This window comes from Rhinoderma darwinii, chromosome 4 (assembly GCF_050947455.1).
Source record: "Rhinoderma darwinii isolate aRhiDar2 chromosome 4, aRhiDar2.hap1, whole genome shotgun sequence".
Taxonomy (NCBI): domain Eukaryota; kingdom Metazoa; phylum Chordata; class Amphibia; order Anura; family Rhinodermatidae; genus Rhinoderma; species Rhinoderma darwinii.
The window spans coordinates 364,720,150-364,746,119 of record NC_134690.1 but is presented as its reverse complement, the minus strand read 5'-3'; the positions used below and the strand labels follow the sequence as shown (position 1 = coordinate 364,746,119).

General features: G+C 41.2%; 1 protein-coding gene across 2 annotated transcripts in view; it reads left to right on the top strand.

Moving 5' to 3' along the window:
* Nucleotides 1–25,970, top strand: part of PAK5 (p21 (RAC1) activated kinase 5) — a 153,445-nt gene that overhangs the window by 38,582 nt on the left and 88,893 nt on the right. Inside the window, exons 2-3 of one of the 2 annotated variants that reach the window (XM_075863069.1) lie at nucleotides 16,241–16,464; nucleotides 19,591–19,626. In XM_075863069.1, coding sequence (XP_075719184.1) covers nucleotides 16,241–16,464; nucleotides 19,591–19,626 — 260 coding nt within the window. The remainder of the gene's footprint in view (nucleotides 1–16,240; nucleotides 16,465–19,590; nucleotides 19,627–25,970) is intronic. The other variant, XM_075863070.1, reaches the window with a different exon arrangement.

Below are 25,970 nucleotides of genomic sequence, written 5' to 3'. Positions count from 1 at the left end.
CCCCAAAAGTGACCCAATTTGGGAAATCAGACCCCTCAAGGAAATTATCTAGGGGTATAGTGAGCATTTTGACCTAACAGGTTTATTGCAGAAATTATTGGAAGTGGGCCGTGAAAATTAAAATCTACATTCTTTCAAAGAAATGTAGGTTTAGCTAATTTTTTCTCATTTCCACAGGACTAAATGAGAAAAAGCACCGCAAAATTTGTAGAGCAATTTCTCTCGAGTAAAACAATACCCACATGTGGTAATAAACGGCTGTTTGGACACACGGCAGGGCTTAAAAGGGAAAGAGCGCCTTTTGGCTTTTGGAGCTCAAATTTAGCAGGAATGGTTTGCGGGGGCCATGTCACATTTGTAAAGCCCCCGAAGGGACAAAATGGTAGAAACCCCCCACAAGTGACCCCATTTTGGAAACGACACCCCTTGAGGAAATTATCTAGAGGTATAGTGAGCATTTTGACCCCACAGTGTTTTTTTGCAGAAATTATTGGATGTAGGCCGTGAAAATCGACATTCTTTCAAAGAATATGTAGGTTTAGCTAATTTTTTTCTCATTTCCACAAGGACTAAAGGAAAAAAAGCACCACAACATTTGTAAAGCAATTTCTCCCGAGCAAAACAATACCCCCACATGTGGTCATAAACAGCTGTTTGGACACATAGCTGGGCTTAGAAGGGATGGAGCGCCATATGACTTTTGGAGCTCAAATTTATCAGGAATGGTTTGCGGAGGCCATGTCGTATTTGCAAAGCCCCTGAAGGACCAAAACAGAGAACGCCCAAAAAGTGAGCATTTTGACCCCACAGGTATTTCATAGATTTTATTAGAATTGGGCAGTGAAAATAAAAACAATCCTTTTTCTTCAATAAGACGTAGCTTTAGCGCAAAATTTTGCATTTTCTCAACAAATAAAGGAAAAAAAGAACCTCAACATTTGTAAAGCAATTTCTCACGAGTATGTCAATACACCATTTGTGGTCATAAACGGCTGTTTGGGCACCCAGTAGGGCTCAGAAGGGAAGGAGCGCCATTTGGCTTTTGGAGTACAGATTTTGCTGGATTGGTTTCTGGGCACTATGTCACATTTGCAAAGCCCCTGTGGGACCAAAACAGTAGAAAACTCCCAGAAGTGACCCCATTTTGGAAACAGCAGCCCTCAAGGTATTCACCTAGGGGTGTAGTGAGCATGTTAACCTCGCAGGTGTTTTGCAGAAATGAGTGTGCACTCGATGTTGCAGAGTGAAAGTGGGATTTTTTCCATAGATATGCCAATATGTGGTGCCCAGCTTGTGCCACCATAACAAGACAGCTCTCTAATTATTATGCTGTGTTTCCCGGTTTTAGAAACACCCTACATGTGGCCCTAATCTTTTGCCTGGACTATCAACAGGGCTCAGGAGTGAAAGAGTACCATGCGAAGTTGAGGCCTAATTTGGCAACTTACACAGTATTAGTTCACAATTGCAGGACTCTGATGTGAAAAAATAAAAGAAACCCCTGAGAAGTGACCCCATTTTGGAAATTAAACCCCTCAAGGCATTTATTAAGGGATGTAGTAAGCATTTTTACCCACAGGTCTTTTACATAAATGATTGCGCTGCGGATGGTGCAAAGTAAAAATTTTAATTTTTCCCTAGATGTGACATTTCAGTGGGAAATATGTCATGCCCACCTTGTGCCACTGGAGACACGCACCTCAAAAATTGTTAAAAGGGTTCTCCCAAGTATGGCTATTCCATATATGTGGAAGTAAACTGCTGTTTGGGCACGCTGTAGGACTCATAAGAAAGGGAGCGCCATTTAGCTTTTGGAGCGTGGATTTTGCTTGGTAGTAGTTTTTTTGAGTATTGCTGGTATTTCAGTTTATAATGTGGGAGCATATGTAAGCTGGGCAGAGTACATCAGGGGCATAGTCAGGTGGTATAATAATGGGGTAAACAATAAAATAATGCATAGATGTGTGTTACGCTGTGAAGCAATCCTTTCCGCACAGGCCGGTGTCTCACTGATAAATGGTGTCCTCTTTTCCCCCTTTTGGTCCACACTCTGCACCTTTGCAGTTTGGGGAATTTTGCTGGCAAGTGTTGTCCTGGTATAATACGGGCACGCTCGCTTCAAGCAGATACGTTTGGGCCCTCCCCTTCTTGGTTCCCTAATTTTAGGGCCTTGAAAAATCACCTCTTGAAACAGAAGAAGTGTTCCCCTCGGGCCTGCACAACCGCATATGTTTTTTTTCCTGACTTATTGGAGCCTTAACTAATTTTATTTTTTCATACTGTAGATGTAGTGGCATGAGGGTTGTTTTTCTGCAGGACGAGCTATAGTAATTATTGTTACCATTTTGGGGTACATGCAAATTTTTGATCACTTTTTATCCTTTTTTTGGGAGGCAAGGGGACAAAAAAACAGCAATTCTGGCATAGGTGTTTTTTTTAGTTTTTTTTATACATCGTTCACCATGCATTATAAATTACATGTTAACTTTAATCTGCGGGTCAGTACGATTCCGGCGATACCAAATTTATAGCACTTTTTTATGTTTTACAACGTTTTGCACAATAAAATTACTTTTGTAAAAATAATAAATGACCTGATAAGGGAAAAAGGGCGATTGTGTTTTATTTTATTACTTGAAACGTTTATTTTATTTTTTACAACTTTTTATTCTTTTTTTAAATTTTTCTTTAGTCCCACTAGGGGACTTGAAGGTCCAACTGCTTGATTGATGTTATAATACATTGCACTACCTATGTATTAGAACTGTCAGTTGTTCACTGACAGCAAGCCGATCAGGCTCAGCCTCCGGTCGAGGCCTAATCGGCTTCCGTAATGGCAGACAGGAGGCCATTGTTAGGCCTCCTGTTGCCATAGTAGCAGTTGGCTGCCTTGCCATCGCATGGCAGGGCTGCCGATTTGCTACAAACCACTAAGATGCAGCGATCGCCTTAGATCGCTGCATCTAAAGGGTTAATGTCAGGAATCGGATCTAGCTCCCGTTCCTGCCGTTACAGCAGGGTGTCCGCTTGCGCCGTATATATACGGCGGATGTCGGTAAGCGGTTAAAGAAATTTGTTAAAGGTTATGTTTTATTTTACCAATTGCTTCTCTCAGTTATATGAGAAAGAACATAGATCACGTAGGCTTTGTGCATATAGGCTGCATTTGCTAGACCACTGGGCTATGTTCACATGGCATATGTTTAAGCCGAAAAAATATGAGGCTGGTTTTAAGAGAAAACAGTCTCTGAAATCAAGGTCTTTTAATAGCTGATTTTCAAAGTTTTTCAATTTTACAAGTGTATTTTGAAGCATATATTTAGCTAATTTTTTCTCATTTCCACAGGACTAAATGAGAAAAAGCACCGCAAAATTTGTAGAGCAATTTCTCTCGAGTAAAACAATACCCACATGTGGTAATAAACGGCTGTTTGGACACACGGCAGGGCTTAAAAGGGAAAGAGCGCCTTTTGGCTTTTGGAGCTCAAATTTAGCAGGAATGGTTTGCGGGGGCCATGTCACATTTGTAAAGCCCCCGAAGGGACAAAATGGTAGAAACCCCCCACAAGTGACCCCATTTTGGAAACGACACCCCTTGAGGAAATTATCTAGAGGTATAGTGAGCATTTTGACCCCACAGTGTTTTTTTGCAGAAATTATTGGATGTAGGCCGTGAAAATCGACATTCTTTCAAAGAATATGTAGGTTTAGCTAATTTTTTTCTCATTTCCACAAGGACTAAAGGAAAAAAAGCACCACAACATTTGTAAAGCAATTTCTCCCGAGCAAAACAATACCCCCACATGTGGTCATAAACAGCTGTTTGGACACATAGCTGGGCTTAGAAGGGATGGAGCGCCATATGACTTTTGGAGCTCAAATTTATCAGGAATGGTTTGCGGAGGCCATGTCGTATTTGCAAAGCCCCTGAAGGACCAAAACAGAGAACGCCCAAAAAGTGAGCATTTTGACCCCACAGGTATTTCATAGATTTTATTAGAATTGGGCAGTGAAAATAAAAACAATCCTTTTTCTTCAATAAGACGTAGCTTTAGCGCAAAATTTTGCATTTTCTCAACAAATAAAGGAAAAAAAGAACCTCAACATTTGTAAAGCAATTTCTCACGAGTATGTCAATACACCATTTGTGGTCATAAACGGCTGTTTGGGCACCCAGTAGGGCTCAGAAGGGAAGGAGCGCCATTTGGCTTTTGGAGTACAGATTTTGCTGGATTGGTTTCTGGGCACTATGTCACATTTGCAAAGCCCCTGTGGGACCAAAACAGTAGAAAACTCCCAGAAGTGACCCCATTTTGGAAACAGCAGCCCTCAAGGTATTCACCTAGGGGTGTAGTGAGCATGTTAACCTCGCAGGTGTTTTGCAGAAATGAGTGTGCACTCGATGTTGCAGAGTGAAAGTGGGATTTTTTCCATAGATATGCCAATATGTGGTGCCCAGCTTGTGCCACCATAACAAGACAGCTCTCTAATTATTATGCTGTGTTTCCCGGTTTTAGAAACACCCTACATGTGGCCCTAATCTTTTGCCTGGACTATCAACAGGGCTCAGGAGTGAAAGAGTACCATGCGAAGTTGAGGCCTAATTTGGCAACTTACACAGTATTAGTTCACAATTGCAGGACTCTGATGTGAAAAAATAAAAGAAACCCCTGAGAAGTGACCCCATTTTGGAAATTAAACCCCTCAAGGCATTTATTAAGGGATGTAGTAAGCATTTTCACCCACAGGTCTTTTACATAAATGATTGCGCTGCGGATGGTGCAAAGTAAAAATTTTAATTTTTCCCTAGATGTGACATTTCAGTGGGAAATATGTCATGCCCACCTTGTGCCACTGGAGACACGCACCTCAAAAATTGTTAAAAGGGTTCTCCCAAGTATGGCTATTCCATATATGTGGAAGTAAACTGCTGTTTGGGCACGCTGTAGGACTCATAAGAAAGGGAGCGCCATTTAGCTTTTGGAGCGTGGATTTTGCTTGGTAGTAGTTTTTTTGAGTATTGCTGGTATTTCAGTTTATAATGTGGGAGCATATGTAAGCTGGGCAGAGTACATCAGGGGCATAGTCAGGTGGTATAATAATGGGGTAAACAATAAAATAATGCATAGATGTGTGTTACGCTGTGAAGCAATCCTTTCCGCACAGGCCGGTGTCTCACTGATAAATGGTGTCCTCTTTTCCCCCTTTTGGTCCACACTCTGCACCTTTGCAGTTTGGGGAATTTTGCTGGCAAGTGTTGTCCTGGTATAATACGGGCACGCTCGCTTCAAGCAGATACGTTTGGGCCCTCCCCTTCTTGGTTCCCTAATTTTAGGGCCTTGAAAAATCACCTCTTGAAACAGAAGAAGTGTTCCCCTCGGGCCTGCACAACCGCATATGTTTTTTTTCCTGACTTATTGGAGCCTTAACTAATTTTATTTTTTCATACTGTAGATGTAGTGGCATGAGGGTTGTTTTTCTGCAGGACGAGCTATAGTAATTATTGTTACCATTTTGGGGTACATGCAAATTTTTGATCACTTTTTATCCTTTTTTTGGGAGGCAAGGGGACAAAAAAACAGCAATTCTGGCATAGGTGTTTTTTTTAGTTTTTTTTATACATCGTTCACCATGCATTATAAATTACATGTTAACTTTAATCTGCGGGTCAGTACGATTCCGGCGATACCAAATTTATAGCACTTTTTTATGTTTTACAACGTTTTGCACAATAAAATTACTTTTGTAGAAATAATAAATGACCTGATAAGGGAAAAAGGGCGATTTGTGTTTTATTTTATTACTTGAAACTTTTATTTTATTTTTTACAACTTTTTATTCTTTTTTTACATTTTTCTTTAGTCCCACTAGGGGACTTGAAGGTCCAACTGCTTGATTGATGTTGTAATACATTGCACTACCTATGTATTAGAACTGTCAGTTGTTCACTGACAGCAAGCCGATCAGGCTCCGCCTCCGGTCGAGGCCTAATCGACTTCCGTAATGGCAGACAGGAGGCCATTGTTAGGCCTCCTGTTGCCATAGTAGCAGTTGGCTGCCTTGCCATCGCATGGCAGGGCTGCCGATTTGCTACAAACCACTAAGATGCAGCGATCGCCTTAGATCGCTGCATCTAAAGGGTTAATGGCAGTTCCTGCCGTTACAGCTGATGACGCCGACTCAGCTTCTGAGCCGGAAGCTGAACCGGCGCCATCTTTCCGACTACCGGTGAAGAGGTAATAGTACTGCGCTTTGCGGGAAGCCCCGCCCAACTGCGCCGTATATATACGGCGGATGTCGGTAAGGGGTTAAAGAAATTTGTTAAAGGTTATGTTTTATTTTACCAGTTGCTTCTCTCAGTTATATGAGAAAGAACATAGATCACGTAGGCTTTGTGCATATAGGCTGCATTTGCTAGACCACTGGGCTATGTTCACATGGCATATGTTTAAGCCGAAAAAATATGAGGCTGGTTTTAAGAGAAAACAGTCTCTGAAATCAAGGTCTTTTAATAGCTGATTTTCAGTTTTTCAATTTTACAAGTGTATTTTGAAGCATATATTTAGATTATTTTTTAAGCGAATAAGAAATACTTCAGAAAATAATCAGTTCTATTGTTCTGAATGGAACTTGCAGAAATCCATGCACCTGCTGCAGAAACAATTTCTGCAACAAACCTGCCCCGTGTGAACTTACACTTATAGCCTTGTATCGATTAAAAATTGTTGTTTCAGTGCAGTGCCTCTGAACATTCATGTAAAGCTTTGGTGCCTGATAGTTCCATAAAAATTGGGAATGCAGGCTGGAGAGTTTATATTTTCTTCCAAACTACTCTAACCGCTTTTCCGAAAATTTACGTACATGTTCATCATAACCACGAGGTAATTCCTGCATTATGATGTACATGTACACAACAGAAGCTGTTCCCACGCAATCCTCAGTGGGAGAGCAGCTGTCATTGACTAACAGACTGGATGAGATAAAACTCTGATTCCACCTATTTAACTCCTAGAGCAAAGAGATCCATGTGGATCCTGGTGCTGACAAAAGGAGGGTGCTTCCCTTTGTCATATATCGTTAGCCCTGGCATCTTGATTCCGGGGCTTGCACTCTATACTGACAGTCTTGCTCCAAGCAAAGATTTCCAGGTTGTCCTGGTAGTACGTTTTAGTTAATATAAAATGTTTAAAAGTAAAAATGGGACTAAAAATAATAAAAAAAATAATTAAATAATAATATTAATAAATAATGACACAAATTACAACAATAAACACATATTTTTAATAAATAACTTTTTAATAAATAAATTCTTATAAACAGTAAAAAACATACATATTTGATTTAGCCCTACTCATAACAACTTATACAATAACACACAATCCTTACCTTTAGGAGCCCCACACACGAGCATGTTTAGACCGTGATATATGGTCCGTATGTCGGCCGCATTTCCTGGACCGAACACTGCAGGGGGCCGGGCTTCTTTCATAATAGTTGTCTATGACGCTAGATGTCACTGCCTCGCTGTGGGACAACTGTCCCGTACTGAAAACATGATTACAGTACGGGACCGTTGTCCCACAGCAAGGCAGTGACACCTAGCGTCATAAATAACTATGATACTAGGAGCCCGGCTCCCTGCACTGTGTTCGGTCCGGGAAATGTGGCCGACATACGGATTGTGTATCACAAACCAAACACTCTCGTGTTTGAGGCTCCTAAAGGTAAACAGTGAACATGCTAAAAAAATGTAGGAATTCATATAAATTGTACGTTAACTTCAATTTATCCAAAAATGATACCAAATAAAGTCGACCACTACCACGCAAAAATAACAAAAAATAAAAATAAAACAGCTACTTAGTCTTTCAAATAAAAAAGTGATGGCTGGCAGAATGTGGGGTGGCAAAAATAAAAAAATCTCCTCGGCGCTTAGAGATGAATGCATTTTGAATCCATGATTTGGAACATAATTTTGTTCTAATATCTAAGGCTCTGTTCACATCTGCGTTGGGGTCCCATTCTGACGTTCCGTTGGAGATTTCCGTTAGAACGGGACCATGAGCAGACACAAACTGACACTGACGGAAACATTCCGTTTCCATCACCATTGATTTCAATGGTGACGGATCTGGTGCCCGTGGTTTCCGTTTGTCTCTTTTGTGCACCGGATCCGTCGTTTTGCCGGAAGCAATAACGTAGTCGACTATGCCATGGCTTCCAGCAAAACAATGGATGCGGTGTACAAAAGAGACAAACGGAAACCACGGGCACCGGATCCGTCACCATTGAAATCAATGGTGATGGAAACGGAAACTTCTGGTTTCCGTCAGTGTCAGTTTGTGTCTGCTCGGGGTCCCGTTCTGACGGAAAGCTCCAACGGAATGTCAGAACGGGACCCCAACGCGTGTTTGAGACCCCTGCCTAAGGGCTCATTTAGACGAGCGTAATACTCGCTCATGTGCTGTGCGTTGAAATCACTCACAGCACACAGACCCATGCAATTCAATGGTGCCATTCACACATACGTTGCTTTAAACGCAGCATGTCTCCGTTGCATGAAACTCACTGCATGTCCTATATTGGTGTGATTTTACGCACCTAGTCGCTCATTGAAGTCTATGTGTGCGTGGAAACCACGGAGAGCACACGGACGACATCCATGTTCTGTCCATGTTTCACGCATTAAATACTTTGAAAAGCAGAGAAATTAATGTAAAAAAAGATAAAGTGCTTGCACGGACGTGAAAAACGCATGCCATACGCAAAGCACACTGATGCCAATACGCAACGCACACAGACAAGAAATGTAGGCAAAAACGCTGTCTTTTTTACGCACGCAAATCGGACACGCTCGTCTGAATCGCGCCTAAGAAATGAGAAGCCTGAACAGAGGACCCCCTCTGATAAGGCAAAATTCCCTTAAAGAGGCTCTGTCACCAGATTTTGCAGCCCCTATCTGCTATTGCAGCAGATAGGCGCTGCAATGTAGATTACAGTAACGTTTTTATTTTTAAAAAACGAGCATTTTTGGCCAAGTTATAACCATTTTTGTATTTATGCAAATGAGGCTTGCAAAAGTCCAAGTGGGTGTGTTGAAAAGTAAAAGTACAACTGGGCGTGTATTATGTGCGTACATCGGGGCGTGTTTACTACTTTTCCTAGCTGGGCGTTGTGTATAGAAGTATCATCCACTTCTCTTCACAACGCCCAGCTTCTGGCAGTGCAGACACAGCCGTGTTCTCCAGAGATCACGCTGTGACGTCACTCACAGGTCCTGCATCATGTCGGCACCAGAGGCTACAGATGATTCTGCAGCAGCATCGGCGTTTGCAGGTAAGTCGATGTAGCTACTTACCTGCAAATGCTGATGCTGCTGCAGAATCAACTGTAGCCTCTGGTGCCGATGTGGCCGTCACGATGCAGGACCTGTGAGTGACGTCACAGATCTGCACTGCCAGAAGCTGGGTGTTCTGAAGAGAAGTGGATGATACTTCTCGTCAGAAAGCCCAGCTAGTAAAAGTATTAAAAACACCCCGATGTACGCACATAATACACGCCCAGTTGGACTTTTACTTTTCAACACGCCCAGTTGTACTTTTGCAAGCCTCATTTGCATAAATACGAAAATGGTCATAACTTGGCCAAAAATGCTCGTTTTTTAAAAATAAAAACGTTACTGTAATCTACATTGCAGCGCCGATCTGCTGCAATAGCAGATAGGGGCTGCAAAATCTGGTGACAGAGCCTCTTTAAAGAGTATATGAAAATAAGTTCTCTAAACTGGACAGTTTTAAGACTTTGGATCAACTTGAAAGGTGCTTAAATTTGCCATATGCCAAATTTCTAATTTTGTATTATAATGGATACCTCAGCCGATATCAAATGTTAGGTTTTAATTGGTTGGAATTTGTATACCTTGGTTTATTGACCCTCATTTCAGATTTTTGTGCCACATTGTTGCTTATTGTTTTATAATTATGAAGTTATAAAGGCTTGTATAGGGTTACTTGTAGCACGAAAATATCCTGTTACTCAAACATGATCATGCATAGTGTATTGAAATGGCATCACTCCTAGGACATCGACTATATAGTGTATCACGTAATACAAGTCTGTTCCATAAATGCATGGCCCATCAATTTTTGAACATTTTATATCCTACATAAAAGCATGATATGTAAACCAGACATGCCAATGGACATTGAGGAATCCCTCTAGCTGTTTGATAGGAACTCCTGTAATTTTCACTCACTCCTGTATGTCAGGGATGGGCTGGACACTAACAAAACTTTGTCCAAAAAACAGCTGACTGTGGCTGGAATGTAACAATGATCCAGTTACAACTCCCAGCAGTGGACAGGCCCGCTTGACTCTGAATCATTGTGCTGTCCTATGCACTTTTACTCTACAAGCAGTGAGCTGCACATTTTTAGCCAGCGAGTGACCATCAGTAAACTCATCCTTTTCTGAATAATCTTACAGAGCTCCAGAAATAATTAAAATCACAGATTATGTGCCTAGAGGCACAGTGAAGGAAGCACAAGGCACAGGATGATGTACCTGAGTGGTAAGTTCTACGTAATTTTATTTTTTTTACTTTATAATATAAACATTATTTAGAATATCAAACAACAAACAAAAGAATGAAAAATATTGTTACGAACCTGGTTGTTAACTCTTTTGAAAAGTGTTGTGCTGCCTGATGACGTCATCGGGATGAGCCTGCTACCTAGAACCATGGAAGCCAATCAACCATTGTGTGTTAAGCTGAAACAGAGACAGGTAAGCAATAAATACACGTATAGTTCATACGTGTGGAAGATTATTATTATTGTTATTAATATTATTATTTCTTAGATTCCTTCGTATAATCTGCAAGGAATATCAAGCAGGGGTTATTATAAGGTACTTATCACATATACTGTGATAAATTAGTGTCAATAAGGAAAGATCCGGCTATTACTCTTTAAAGGAACTGTCTCATGAAGACAACAACTTCCTTAATCCCAGTGCTCCGCTATTATTGCTGGGGGGTGTCGCTCCTGGCCAGACTACTGCAGTCACTGCAATGCACAGGTCGTCCATTTCATTCATGGACAGGCAGTTTTAATTTTAGTCAAGTCTAAATTTTAAGATGCTGAGTGGAGTTAAGATTTTGATATCTTTATAATAGGATAGGATCAAATAGTTTAGAAAATCTGGAGGTTAACTGCATTTGTGTACTATCATTATTAAATAAAATAGACAATACCTTGTGTTAGGATTGTCTGGGCATCTGGAAACACCCACATTGGATAGGCCACTGATGTAAATGCATGAGAAATCCCATTAAAGTGTAACTGTCATTTCATAAAACTTTTTACAAGTTATAGTGAATGTCAGAAGTTTTCATCAGTAGGGGCCTGGATGTTGAGACCCCCACCGATTGCTGAATTGAAGGGGCAGAAGCGCTCAGCCGAGTGCAATGCCCCTTTAGCTGTAATGGGATAACTGCGCCTCTTTTCGGCTTCTCTCTATGTACTCTATATAGCCAAAAGTATGTTGACTGATCATTATACCTAGATGAGCTTGTTGTACATCCCATTCCAAAACCATGGGCAATGATATGCAGTTAGATAACAACCTTCACTCGTCTGGGAAGGCTTCCCACAAGATTTTGGAGCGTGTCTGTGGCAATTTGTAAACACTTGTGAGGTCAGGTACTGATGTTTGACGAGAATGTTTGGCTCGCAATCGCCTCCAATTCATCTCAAAGGTGTTTGATAGTGTTGAAATCAGGGCTTTTTGCAGCCACTTAAATTTCTCCACACCAAACTTGTCATACCATGTCTTTATGGACCTCGGTTTGTGCACAGGGTCACTATCATGCTGTAACATGATAGGGCCTTCCCCAAACATTTTGCCACCAAGTTAGAAGCATACACTTGTTAAAAATGTCTTTGGAGGCTGTAGCATAAGCATTACGCTTCACTGGAAATAAGTTTTCCGGCCCAAACTTTCAAAAACAGTCCCAGACCATTATTCCTCCTCCACCAAATGTTACAGCAGGCATTATGCATTGTAGTAGGCAGCAGTCTCCTGGCATCCGCCATACCTATATTTCTGTCATCAAACTGCCATATAGTGGGACCGGTGATTTTTCACTCCAGAGAACATGTTTCCATCTTCTGAAAGACTGTGGTTGTTGTAAACTAATTAGAAAGATTTTGTTTCTCGCAAGTTTGGTTATCATTTATAAATGGATCTCAAAAGATTTCTCACGGGAAGTAGAATGGCACCATAAGGTAAATAGAGTGATGCTTTTAGAAAAATCATATTACTTGACGCTACGTAAAGAGGAAGGTGAACATTTTTTTTATAAGAGCTGGAACTCATGGATAGTGTAACAATCCCCCCCCCCCCCGCCAAACACAAAAATACCTTAGGACTGGTTTAAAATGTGTTAATAGCTGTTTGAGGGGTAGTGTTTTTTGTGGGTTTTTTTTTTCTCCTTTCTTTCTTTCTTTCTTTCTATCTCTCTCTCTCTCTCTCTCTCTCCCCCCTCCCCATGTGATATTTCCCAGGGTTTTAGGCTGCGATTGTTGATTTTCCAGCATTGGCTTCTGGGATAGTGTCTGTACTGCATAATATTTTGTTTAATATAATGTTAACGCTGAACATTTCTTTAGTTTTTTTTGTTATGTAGTAGGGAATATATGAGTCAACAACAATAAAAAATTATATTATAAAACAAAAAAAAAGCTGCAATGTGTCACACTGCTACCTGTGTACTGTCTGGGTTAATTTGCACTTATAGCTCCGAGACTGTCAGTGTGTATATATTACACCTTACTTTCAGAAATGTCATGAACTAACTTGTGGCAAAGGTGGCATCCTATGACTGTGTCATGTTTATAGTGAATGAGTTCTTCAGTACAACCCATACTACTAGCAATGTTTGTCTATGGAGATTGCATAATAAGGAGGGGTGGCCACATACTTTTGGCCATATGGTGTATATAAAAGGTATATAAAAGGTGGGTCAGTGGTCACTGAATAAAGAGCCACTCTTTAAGATTTATAATGGTGTGGTAGCAGAGTATGATGAGTGTCTTTGTGTGTTTTCTAAAAGTTGGCATATTAAATATACATGAAGGATATACATTATTGGCCAGAAAATAAATATTTTATTGTGTTGAGTGCGTAAAGTAAAGCTCATAGTAGAAACTCTGCAGTGGCGATCTCATATGTATTTTTCATGGTGAGTAATGTCACTGCATTTATGTGGTAGGCTTGAATTAAATAAATGATTCATTATATTTTTTGTCCTTTGGGGAAAGAATATAGTTGTTCACAATGATTGCACTCTGCTGGTTGGAACTTAGTAAATCATAAGAGTCTGACTACATAAGAAAACGTGTATTATCTGGTTTGCTTCTTTCTTTTGATGTTTTAGTGTCAAGGTGGTAAATGTGTGCCCAGCCAATGCCCTTCAGTGCAGATTCCTATTGCACTTTGCCACTAAGGATAATCATATTTTATGCTTACTACTACATTTTTATGTAGACGTTGTGACTTGTTGTTTCTTGTGTGAAAGGTGTTGCCCAAGGATGATCCAGCCAATGACAAAAGGTGGTCAACTTCAAGCTGCCAGTAGTCACGACAGCATTGTGCCGATGCGTACATGAAAGTGCTGGTGCTGATTAACACCCCCAACCACCTAGTACAGTTTTTTTCCCCTACATCCCTTGTTTTCCAACATTGTAGGGCCTGCAGAGAGGGCATCTCCTCTCCTAATGGGATCCAAAGCACCTGCTTGATCTTCCTCTATGGCACGAATGTCCATGCCGTTATGTGCACCTGTTAACAAAACCATTGTTGGGATACCCTGTAACCAAATTTCATCACATCATTTCAATGACCTATTGATTTCACCGTGTAGCCGAACACTAAAGAGGTTATCCACCTTGAACGCTCCATTTTTGTTAGAAAGGTCCACCGATGATTAGCAAATCATAGGATGTCCTGCTGGAACACCATGCAATCAGCTGCAATGTGTAGTGGACCACCACAGGGGAAAGGAGGCATTACACGGTTCTCATTTAAATCAATAGGCTGTCCGTGTAATGCATATACTTGATGGTTCCTCCAGAGTGATAGACACTCCCCTTTATTAACTTAGAATTACCTATTAAAGTATTTTGAAAATTGGCTTTCAAAATCAGAACTTTAAAGGGGTATTGCCATCTTAGAAATTTATGGCATATTCACAGGATAGATGCGAGTCCCAGCTCCGGGAGCTGCACCTACATTGAGAACGGGGGTCACCAGACCCCTGCTTCGGCTGGTATGGTAGCCGCAGGTCGCAGATTCCAGACGGGTATTAGTGGAGAGAGGCCCACACATGCACGCATCTCTCCATTCTGTACGACAGGAATTAAGGAAACAGCCAAGCAAACACTGCTAGGCTGTTTCGATAACTCCCATACAATAGAATGGCGAGAGCTGCGTGCATGCATGACCCTCCCTCCACTATTTCCAGTCTGGAATCTAGGGCCGGCAGGTGAACTGGTGGTCGGATGACCCCCGTTCTCGATATAGGTGCGGGTCCCATACATTGGTCCTGTGGATATGTCATAAATGTCTAAAATGGGAATACCCTTTTAAAGATTATAAACTACTATAGTCTCAGTGGGATTATATTACACAGCCCTACTCCATTTCCCTACATTTCAGGGGTCCGCTCAAAAGTAATTGGACAAAATAACATTAATATAAATAAAATGTTGTTTTTTTTAATACTTTGTAGAGAATCCTCTGCAGGCAATGACTGCCTGAAGTCTGGAACCCATGGACCTCACCAAACGCTGGGTTTCCTCTTTTGTGACGCTCTCCCGGCCTTTACTGCAGCGTCTTCAGTTGCTGCTTGTTTGTGGGTCTTTCTGCCTTAAGTTTTGTCTTAAGCAAGTGAAATGCAGCTCGATCGGGTTGAGATCTGCTGATTGACTTGGCCATTGAAGAATATTCCACTTTTTTGCCTTAAAAAATTCCTGGTTTACTTTCGCAGTATGTTTTTTGTCCATCTGTTCATCCGGCTGCTTCTGTCTTCAGTCACATCATCAATAAAAATAGTGACCCAGTGCCTTTGGCAGCCATGCATTCCCATGCCATCACACTGCCTCCACCATGTTTTACAGAGGATGTGGTGTGCTTTGGATCATGAGCCGTTCCAAGCCTTCTCCATACTTTCTTCCTCCCATCATTCTGGTACAGGTTGTTAGTTTCATCTGTCCAGCAAATGCTGTTCCAGAACTGGGCGGCTTCTTTACATGTTGTTTGGCAAAGTCTAATCTGGCCTTTCTATTTTTGAGGATGATTTAATGGTTTGCACCTCGTGTTGAACCCTCTGTATTTGCTCTCATGAAGTCTTCTCTTTATGGTAGACTTAGATACTGATACACCTACTTCCAGGAGAGTGTTCTTCACTTGGGTAGATATTTTGAAGGGGTTTTTCTCCACCATGGAAAGGATTCTGCGATCATCCACCACTGTTATCTTCCGTGGACGTCCAGGCTTTTTGGAGTTCACAAGATCACTGGTGCGCACTTTTTTTTCAAGAATTTACCAAACTGTTGATTTGGCCACTCCTAACATTTGTGCCATCTCTCTCTGATGGATTTCTTAATTTTTTTCCAGCTTAACGATGGTCTGTTTCACTTGCGTTGAGAGCTCCTTTGACCTCAAGTTGTGGGTTCACAGCAACAGCTTCCAAATGCAAATGCCAAACCTGGAATCAACTCCAAACCTTTTACCTGCTTAATTGATGATGGTTTAACGAGGGAATAGCCCATGCAGCCCATTAAATAGCTTTTGAGATAATTGTCCAATTACCTTTGGCCCCTTGAAAAAGAGGCAGCTACATATTAAAGAGCTGTAATTCTTAAACCCTTCCTCAAATTAGGATGTGAATACCCTCAAATTAAAGCTGAAAGTCTGCATTTCAAGCTCATATTGATTATATAACTGTATATTCAATGTTTTGGTGAACAGCAAAAATGACAAAACTTGTGTCACTGTCCCAATAATTCTAGACCTAACTGCATGTGTTTGGTTTTATGGTTTTAGGATCATGGAGCAAATTTGTGCCCAGTGAATCCCCTTTGCGTGCCATAATTTAGAACTTATGCTTATTGTACTGAAAATTGACAATAAGGATAGTTATAGTACACTTCTAAGATTATGTCATCTTTCTCTTTAGGTTTAACCGGATTGCCCAAAATGTTTGGGAAGAAAAAGAAAAAAATTGAAATATCAGGACCTTCAAACTTTGAACACAGGGTTCACACTGGATTCGATCACAAAGAGCAAAAGTTCATTGGCCTTCCTCAACAATGGCAAAGTTTGCTGGCAGACACAGCCAATCGGCCCAAGCCTATGGTGGATCCATCTTGTATAACACCCATACAGCTTGCACCCATGAAGGTAAGATATTTTATTGCTATGTTGTATTTTTTGTCAGTATAAAGGTACAAAAATGACCAAAAATTTGAGAATAAAAGTAAAAATGTTGTTAATTACCTTTTATTGACAAACGAAAAATACTTTTCGTTATATATATCGTCTACACATACTGTTAAAGGAACACTATTAGATCATATAATATGTAATGTGGTGTTCGTTTTCAAATATTTCACTATAGGAATCCATTCTTGGCCATCGGCCATATCTCTGTTGCTGAGTGTTGGTGCATGTTCGCTTGTCGTGTCCATCCCTAATAATCTGCTGCTGGTGCGTCCGACCAACTGTTGTGCCTTCATTTCAAGCCATGGTTTGTGCCAGTGTTCAATGAGACATTTATTCTTCAAATGTATGCAGTAGGAGAGATTCTCTAAGGATGATCCAGACAGACCTGCACTTTGTAGTATTTTCAGTGTTTTCTTCTAAATACATTAGTTTAAAAGTAGTCTGAGGAAAGATGTCAGCATGTATTTCCAATATTTGCTGTAAATGTCTTTGTATATAGTTTGCTTCACATAGACCAAAGTTAAAAAGTAGTGTAAATAATGATGTGTCGTACGGATCTTTGCAGCAAATGTCTGATCTAGATGTACTCTTTGGAACATACAGCAGCATATCTCGTCAATACTGGGAAGTATACTTTGGGTGGATATAGATTGACAACTGTATATAGGCTTAAGGGAATTGTATGAGATTGGAGAATTATATTTTATTTTTCAGAAACAGCGCCACTCTCGCTAATAGACTGTGTCTGGTATTGCAGCTCAAACTGGGCCCTTTTTTTTAAAATTTCATGCAGTTGCTTTAAATGAGTCTTCTAGTATATAACATTAATGGCTTATCTTTAGGATGTGTCCTCAATGTGTTATCAGTAGGGGTCATGTGGGTCCGATGCCCACCATTCACGCATTGATGGCCTATGCTAAGCATCACAGTCCCTTCGCTGCCATGACACAGCCATGCTCTTGTCCATACAGCTATGTCTGTGTCAACTCAGACACAGTAACCGACACTGACCAGTACCAGCTGCAGTTCCAGACACATCTGCATGCACGTGGACGGCACTGTGTCAGATTCTGCAGTGCATGATCCTTAGGGCTTGTCCACACGTAGCGGAATTGCTGCTTATTTTCCATCCGGAATTGCGGATGGAAAATACGCATCAGAATACAGTAGCAGCAAAGTGGGTGAGATTTAAGAAATCTCATCCACACACTGCTTAAAATTTCGGACCAGAAATTAACCTGCGGTGCTTATTTTTCGTACCGCAGCATGTCAATTCCTGCTGCGGAAAGTGGTCTGAATTGCTGCGTTTTTCAGAGGAGACGTCACCATCTCCCAGCATTGAAAAAAACGCCGCAAAATACGCACCATTTTCTGCAGTAAAAAACGCAGGAAATGCTGCGTTTTTTCCGCAGCGGAAAACCTGCTGGTTTCCGTGGAATTGCTGCAGAAATTTTCTACAGCAATTCTGTTACATGTGGACAAGCCCTTAAAGCTCCAGCTTGATCCCCCTTTCAGCTGATTGGTGATATTGGACCCCCATTGATCAAACATTAATGGTCTATCCTATAGAAAACTAAAAACTCACTTTAAGGCCTTAGGCTGGATTCACACGAGCATGTTCGGTCCGTAATGGACGGATTGTATTTCGGCCGCAAGTCCCGGACCAAACACTGCAGGGAGCCGGGCTCCTAGCATCATAGTTATGTACGACGCTAGGAGTCCCTGCCTCGCTGCGGGACAACTGTCCCATACTGTAATCATGTTTTCAGTACGGGACAGTTGTCCCGCAGCGAGGCAGGGCCTCCTAGCGTCGTACATAACTATGATGCTAGGAGCCCGGCTCTCTGCACTGTGTTCGGTCCGGGACTTGCGGCCGAAATACGTTCCGTCTATTACGGACGGAACATGCTCGTGTGAATCCAGCCTAAGGGTATGTTCACACGCAGTGTTTTCAGCCGTTTTTCGGGCCGTAAACGGTTAGTTATGGTTACGTTAGTGTAAATCTAGCCTAAAGCTGGCCATCAGATGTCAATACAACTGACAAGGCGTGTACAGACTTATGACTGGTGTGTCTGAGGTAACAAGAGAAGAGTCATTATTAAATAAGTTGGACCTGTTGTAGAACTTAATGGATGTGCTTAAGAGTATTTCTTAACACGTATTATTAAAGGGATATCTATTTTTTTGTTTTTTTCCAGAAATAGCTCCATACTTGTCCATAGGCTGTGTCTGGTATTACAGCTCATTTCCATTCACTTGAATTGCACTGAGCTGCAATACCAGACACAGCCAAGGATAAGAGTGGAGCTGTTTTCTTTAAAAAAAAAAAAGTAAACTTTTTGTTTATAGCTGTACACCCCAAATACTATAATAGTATGTATTGGTAATAACCTTTATAGCTGTTCTTATGCATTTATCCTGTTAAATGACAATTAATGTGGTAGACAGACAAGAACTGCAATGTCAGTTGCATCTGGTTTACTCTGTGCAGCCAGTAAAGTGTTAAATAAAGTGCCGAGTTGACTGAGGTGACCACTGTAAAGAAGTATGGACCTCCTATGAGAGAATAGTTTTCCAGCAGTTGTCCTCCCACGGCTTCTTCTAGTCTCTCTTGTATGGATGGATGGATGTGTATCCTTTTGTATATAGATACATACAGGTTGTTACTCAACACTTTTGTACAGTTTTTGGCGTTCACTTTTGATCTTAATTTCTACCTCATGGGTTCCTGTCCCCATCCTGACCACTGCTTAGTGAATCTCTCCAAATTTATGTTTTCATGTTACCAATAAAGCATTTTCCTTTCATGCGCTGACCTCATATTATCAGATGTGGTTTACACTTTACACGTTATTTTCTTCAAAAAATCCTCAATATTGCGATGTGACATCTGATTAAGAACATTAAGCCACCATGATATTAACCTCTTTTAGAAGAGTCTTCCGCTTTTTCAGTTTGTGTCTTTATAAACCCTGTAACACGAGGGTTGCAATTACATTTCATCATATAAAATATTATAAAAACATATATAGACATTTTTTCATAGTCCATGCTGATGTGTGTGTATAATCTTTTCACCTTCAGAGCCCCATTAAACTGGAACGGGAAGCTTCAACCAAGGTAGGCAATACATCCATGTCATATGAAACATAATGTCTAATATTAAAGGGGAAGTATCATTTTTTTGCCAACGTTTATATGTGCAAATATGAATATGTTCAAATCTCTGTGAAATGTATAAAGTTTAGATAAACGTTAATTTTAGAATACAATCTAGCCACCCTGTGAAATGTCTGTCATTTTTTCTTATAATTCCCTTTCAGTTAACAGGAGCAGAGGTATAATTAGAATTCACAAAGTCTTATAGCAAGTTTAACACGGGCTTTCCATAACATACTTACATGTGCAGTTCTTTTGCCCATGTGGTTCCTCATGATTACAAGCACATTAAGGCCTCATCCACACGTCCATAGCCATGTGCACGGCCGTGATTTCCGGGTCGGCCAGCCACGGAGTGTCAGCCGCAAGCCGCCTGCAAAACGGGCTGTGCACATGGCCATTATTTTCAATGAGCCTGGACCGCAGAACACGGCCATAATAAGGCTTGCCCGTTCTTTCTGCAGTCCGGGCTCCGAGGCCATGCACGGACCGTGGAAACCACGGTTGTGTGCATGGCCCCATAGGAATGAATGGGGCCGCAATTCTCCCGTGGATTTTCGGGGGAATTGTGTTCGCAAAAGCACGTTCGTGTGCATGGGGCCTAAGGGTCCTTTAACAAGGCCCAATATGGAGCTATGATCAGTAATGTATGAGGACGAGAGATCGTTACCACAATCGATCGCCTCCATACATTCTCATAATGTCGGCAGTACATCTCCCTGTTTACAAAGATGTGCTGCCGACTAGCGACTATTTTATTGGCACATAAACGAGCGGATCAGCTGATAGTCGAGTGTTTGCTCGTTCAACGGTTGATCATTGCTTTGTTTACACAGGACAATGATTGAAATGAGCATTAAGATGAATGCTCATTTACCCTATCACTGGCCCGTGTAAAAGGGCCTTAGTAGTCCAATGTCTGGTGGTCCATCTAGCATTCAGCATTTAGACCTCATTAGCTCATTGGCCCAGTGAGCATCTCATCCCTGTTCACTGACAATATAGTTAGAGTCTGGTTCCTATTGTTTTTTGGTACAATCATTACCTGGTCTCTTGCGACTAGTGAAAGAATTAAGCTGGCTATACACAACATACACTACCAGTCAAAAGTTTTAGAACACCTCAACTTTTCCAGTTATTTTTTTACATTAACACATTTCTAGTACAGCAAATAATGTGAAATGGTTCAAAGGTTCAAAAGTAAGTTACCCTAAGGGTATGTGCACACACAAACTCAAAAACGTCTGAAAATACGGAGCTGTTTTCAAGGGAATATATTTCTATAGTCTATGAAAAACTGCTCCAAAAATGGCTGAAGAAGTGACATGCACTTCTTTTTCGCGGCCGTTTTTCAAAATGGCCGCGTAAAAAAACGGGCCATCGGAACAAAACTCAGTTTTTCCCATCAATGAGCAGATGTTTGGAGGCATTCTGCTTCCTATTTCTCGGCCGTTTAGGGCCTGAAAAATGGCCGAAAATAAGCCGTGTGAACATACCCTAAATCTGTCCAAATCCTGCCCTACAGGGTGTTGTAATGAAGTCTGTTCGGAAAAACGGCCGTGAAAAAAAACGACCCGTCGAAACAGGACGCCGTTTTTCCCATTGAAATCTGCTTCCGATTTTTCACCCGTTTTTCGGGACGTTTACGGTCCGAAAAACGGCTGAAAACACTCCGTGTGAACATGCCCTAACTCTTCAGGACAGAGCACATTGCTGTCGTAATGGCAAGAAAAAGGCAATTAACAAAAGAAGACAGACAATTATAACCCTTAGAAGTGTAGGTCTGTCCTGCATAGAAATTGCCAAGAAAGCCAAGGTGGAAGTCAGTACAGTTTCCTATACCATCAAAAGGCACAGGAAACTGGTGGAAACTCTGAGGGTACGGCCACACGGAGCGGCCCTGACACGGTAGCAACACGACCAACAACCGCGCTGGCACTATGTAGGAGCGGCTGACAAATACCTTGTTAAGAGGTATTCCGGTTTCTTGCGCATGCGCACTGCCGCTCCATTCATTCTCTAAGGGAGCGCGGGAGATAGCCGAGTGCAGTGTTCGGCTTTTTCCGTTGTAATTTGCAAAATTCTGCGACTATAAAGGGTGTATTAATTCATGGCCACACGATTTTTCAGATAAAGGGACGGTTTACCCACGTTAACATGCGGCCACTAACAAGCTGTTTGACAGCCGCACCGAACATGGTGCCGGCGCGGTTGTTAGCCGCGTTGCGACCGTGTCAGGGCCACTCCGTGTGGCGTTACCCTGACAGGAAGAAGACTGGCTGACCAAAGGCGACTACAAAATCAGATGACAAGTTTTTGAGAGTCAACAGTGCATGATCAGCGCCTCACAGCACAAAATCTTCAAGCCCAGCTTAATGCTGCAAGAAATTATCAATTTTCCATTTAAACTGTGAAGAGAAGACTTCTATTTGCAGGTTTGACAGGTCGAGTATCAGCAGGAAAGCCACTGCTAAGACTGTTAAATAAAAAGAAAGACTTGCCTGGGCCAAGCAGCACCTCCAGTGAACTGCTGTAGAGTGGAAGAAGGTCTTATAGACTGATGAATCAAAATTTGACATATTTGGTACATCACGCAGGGTTTTTGTACATCGTCGAGTACGTGAAAGGATGCTTCCTCAGTCTCTGACACCAAGGCTATGTTCACAAGCTTAGCAAAAAACATCTGAAAATACGGAGCTGTTTTCAAGGAAAAACAGCTCCTGTTTTTCTGAAGTTTTTTTTAGCAACTCGCGTTTTACGCAGCGTTTTTTACGGCTGTTTTTGGAGATGTTTTTCTATAGAATCAATGACGGCTTAAGAAGTGACATGCACTTCTTTTTGCGGGTGTTTTTTTCTGTGGCCGTTTTTCAAAATGGCTGCGTAAAAAACCGCCCCGTTGGAACAGAACTCAGTTTTTCCCATTGAAATCAATGCACAAATGTTTGGAGGCATCCTGCTTCCAATTTTTCGGCCGTTTACGGCACGTAAAACGGCCGAAAATAAGCAGTGTGAACATACCCCAACTGTCAAACATCGAGGAGGAAGCATGATGGTCTGGGGCTCTTTTGCTGGTTCATGACTTGGCAACTTGCACAGGGTTACTGGCACACTGGACAATAAGGGCTGCCACACCATTTTGATGCGCCATGCAATACTCTGGTGTAAGCCTAGTTGGTCAGGGGTTCATATTACAGCAAGACAATGATCCAAAACATAATTCTAGGTTATGTCAAAGCTACCTAAGAAGACAAGAAGAAGTCGATAGGCTTTAAAGGATGTAATGTTCTGCACAGTCTCCAGACTTAAACCCTATTGAGTTGTTTGGGATGAAACCGACAGAAGGGTGAAAGCAAAGCAGCCTACAAGTTCAGCACATTTGTGGGAGCTTCTGCAACAATGTTGGGAAGAAATTTCTGAACAATATCTGAATGCAATTGTAGAAAGAATGCGTCAATTGTGTCAAGCTGTTATATCGGCTAGTGGTGGCTACTCTGAAGAGTCAAAAATCTAGATTTCATTTGTTGATACAAAGTTAATCCATTATATTTATTCATCTTAACTTGTTTATTTCTTCTATGCGTTCATTTCAAAGTACATTTGAGACATTAAACTGAGCAAATGTCAATAAAAACTGGAAAAATTGAGGTGTTCTAAAACTTCTGTCCGGTAGTGTAGCTGTCGGACACGCGTGCATGATTATTTAAATGGGTAAAGGGTAATAAACCAATGAATTTCTAGCAGCGTCCTATATGCGAATAGTACAAAGGATTGGTACAAAGATAGTCTTCTGATCCTGTCAATACCATCAGTTTCAGCCAAGTTTTATCTGACATATATGGCCAGCTTTAGGGTATGTGCACACACACTAATTACGTCCGTAATTGACGGACGTATTTCGGCCGCAAGTACCGGACCGAACACAGTGCATGGAGCCGGGCTCCTAGCATCATACTTATGTACGATGCTAGGAGTCCCTGCCTCGCTGCAGGACAACTGTCCCGTACTGTAATCATGTTTTCAGTACGGGACAGTTGTCCTGCAGCGAGGCAGGGACTCCTAGCATCGTACATAACTATGATGCTAGGAGCCCGGCTCCCTGCACTGTGTTCGGTCCGGTACTTGCGGCCCAAATACGTCCGTCAATTACGGACGTAATTAGTGTGTGTGCACATACCCTAAATGTTCAGTAATCATTGAAACATTTTGCTTTCTGAACACTTTTAGTCCAGTAGCTGTTTAATTCCTAGTGGACCGCTGGGATGAATATGGTTATAAAGTCTGGTGGCCCAGTGGTCTGTTGCACTTTAACAATGGATAAAGTAGTCCCCTAATAGCTACAGCCACTGCTGGCCTAACATTGGATAATGGCATGTGTGGTATTTTTTGTTGGTGCCCCCTATATGATGGACTGTTATACACTGTACAAATAAACATACCAATGTCTAATAATAAGCTCCAAACAGTATGGCATCCAATAGTGCAATACATTGGCCAAATAGCACTTTCATACAGTTGCCAAATGGAGAATGTCTCACTATTAGCCTCTTGATGTGTGTGTGTGTGCGAGTGACACTACTGATTTATATATTCCAAAGAAATCTAAAATACGCACAAGAGATGAAAAAAGGAATTACCGGCCATCAAGCGGCACACAAAAATTATATTTGAAAATGTATTTATATAAAAATGGAAATAAAAACAAACAGACAAAATATACCGTATCAAATATATACCACTTTTTTTGTATCAATAAAAACATTATATCAAATATGCATCACAAACATATATCACAATAGTAATAGAATATCGGTTTCCACTGGTTGTGACATAGGTGTATGAATCTATTGTAATTAGGTTCATACACCTATGTCACAAACCATTTCTATCTGATATTCTATTTCTACTGTGATATATGTTTGTGATACATATTTGATATATTGTTTTTATTGATAGATATTGTGATATATTTGATACAGTATATTTTCTCTATTTGCTTTTATCTCCATTTATAAATAAATACATTTACAAATAACATTTTTGTGTGGTGCTTGAGGGCTGGTAATATTTTTACTTTCATATAGTTGCTTAAATAACTCTACAATGATGTCACTATTATACACTGTCAAGAAAAATATGCCGTACAGAGCCTCACAATGCCTAAGTAAATACCACCATACAGTGTTCAACTAATACTAATATACAGAGACTAACAATGTTATACAGTGACGTTACTAAGATACACTGAAAAACTGAGAAAACTGTATAGTGCCTAAGTAGCAAACACACAAAATGCTAAGTTAATACCACTACACTGTGCTCCAATGATACCAACATAAAGTGACCAAATAACAACCACATACATAAAGTAATTAAACAGTGCTATATAATTTCTAAACTAAACTGCTGTATAGTTAATATTAAGATTGGTGGTGTTAGCAAGCCTCGGGTCCTAGACTGTCAGTGCCGTCCCCTTAGAGATCAACTGTCGCCTCTTCAGACATGTTTATTTTAGTAAATTCTTGTGTTCCCCTTGAAATAACAATTCTAGGCCATATTCTCTTAAAACTCTGCGTCGTCCCGTTCTTCTGGTATTCCTATACATAAACTGACAACTGGGTGTTACCATTCTCGTTGTCAAAGAGGCGTGTCCCTGTACAGTCTCAATCTGTCAGTGCTTATTGGATATTTTTAGCTTTTGTAGGGACACATCCCCAACTGGTAACACCCAGTTGTCAATTTATTCATACCTTTCTAGGAGGAATAACAAAAGAACGGCACAACGTAGACTTCTAAAAAAAAGATGCTCCAGAATTATTTTGCCGGGAATGCAATTATTTACTAAAACAGACATATCATAAGGGCAAAGCCACACGTGGCGGAATTGCTCTTGAATTCCGCTGCGGACACTCCGCAGCGTTAATCCGCAGCGGAGCCGTTTCTCCATTGACTTCCACTTCTATTTAGTAGGGTTCGTTTAGACAAAGCGGAAAATTCTGCTGCCGAGCATAGGCTGCGGTACGGAATTTGGTGTCCGCAGCATACAATGGATGTTGCGGACCTGTGGCGGACTGGTTGCGGACTCATGGCAGAATTTCTCCATTGACTTCAATGGAGATTCTAATATCCGCAATGAAGTCCGCAGATGTCATGCACATGTTGTGTGCTGCGGATGCGTCTTGCTTTTTTGACATGACATTTCTTCATTCTGGCTGGACCTTTGTATTTCTAGGTCTACAGCAAGACTGAGGAAGTCAATGGGGCTCCCGTAATTACGGGAGCGTTGCTAGGAGACGTCAGTAAATAGT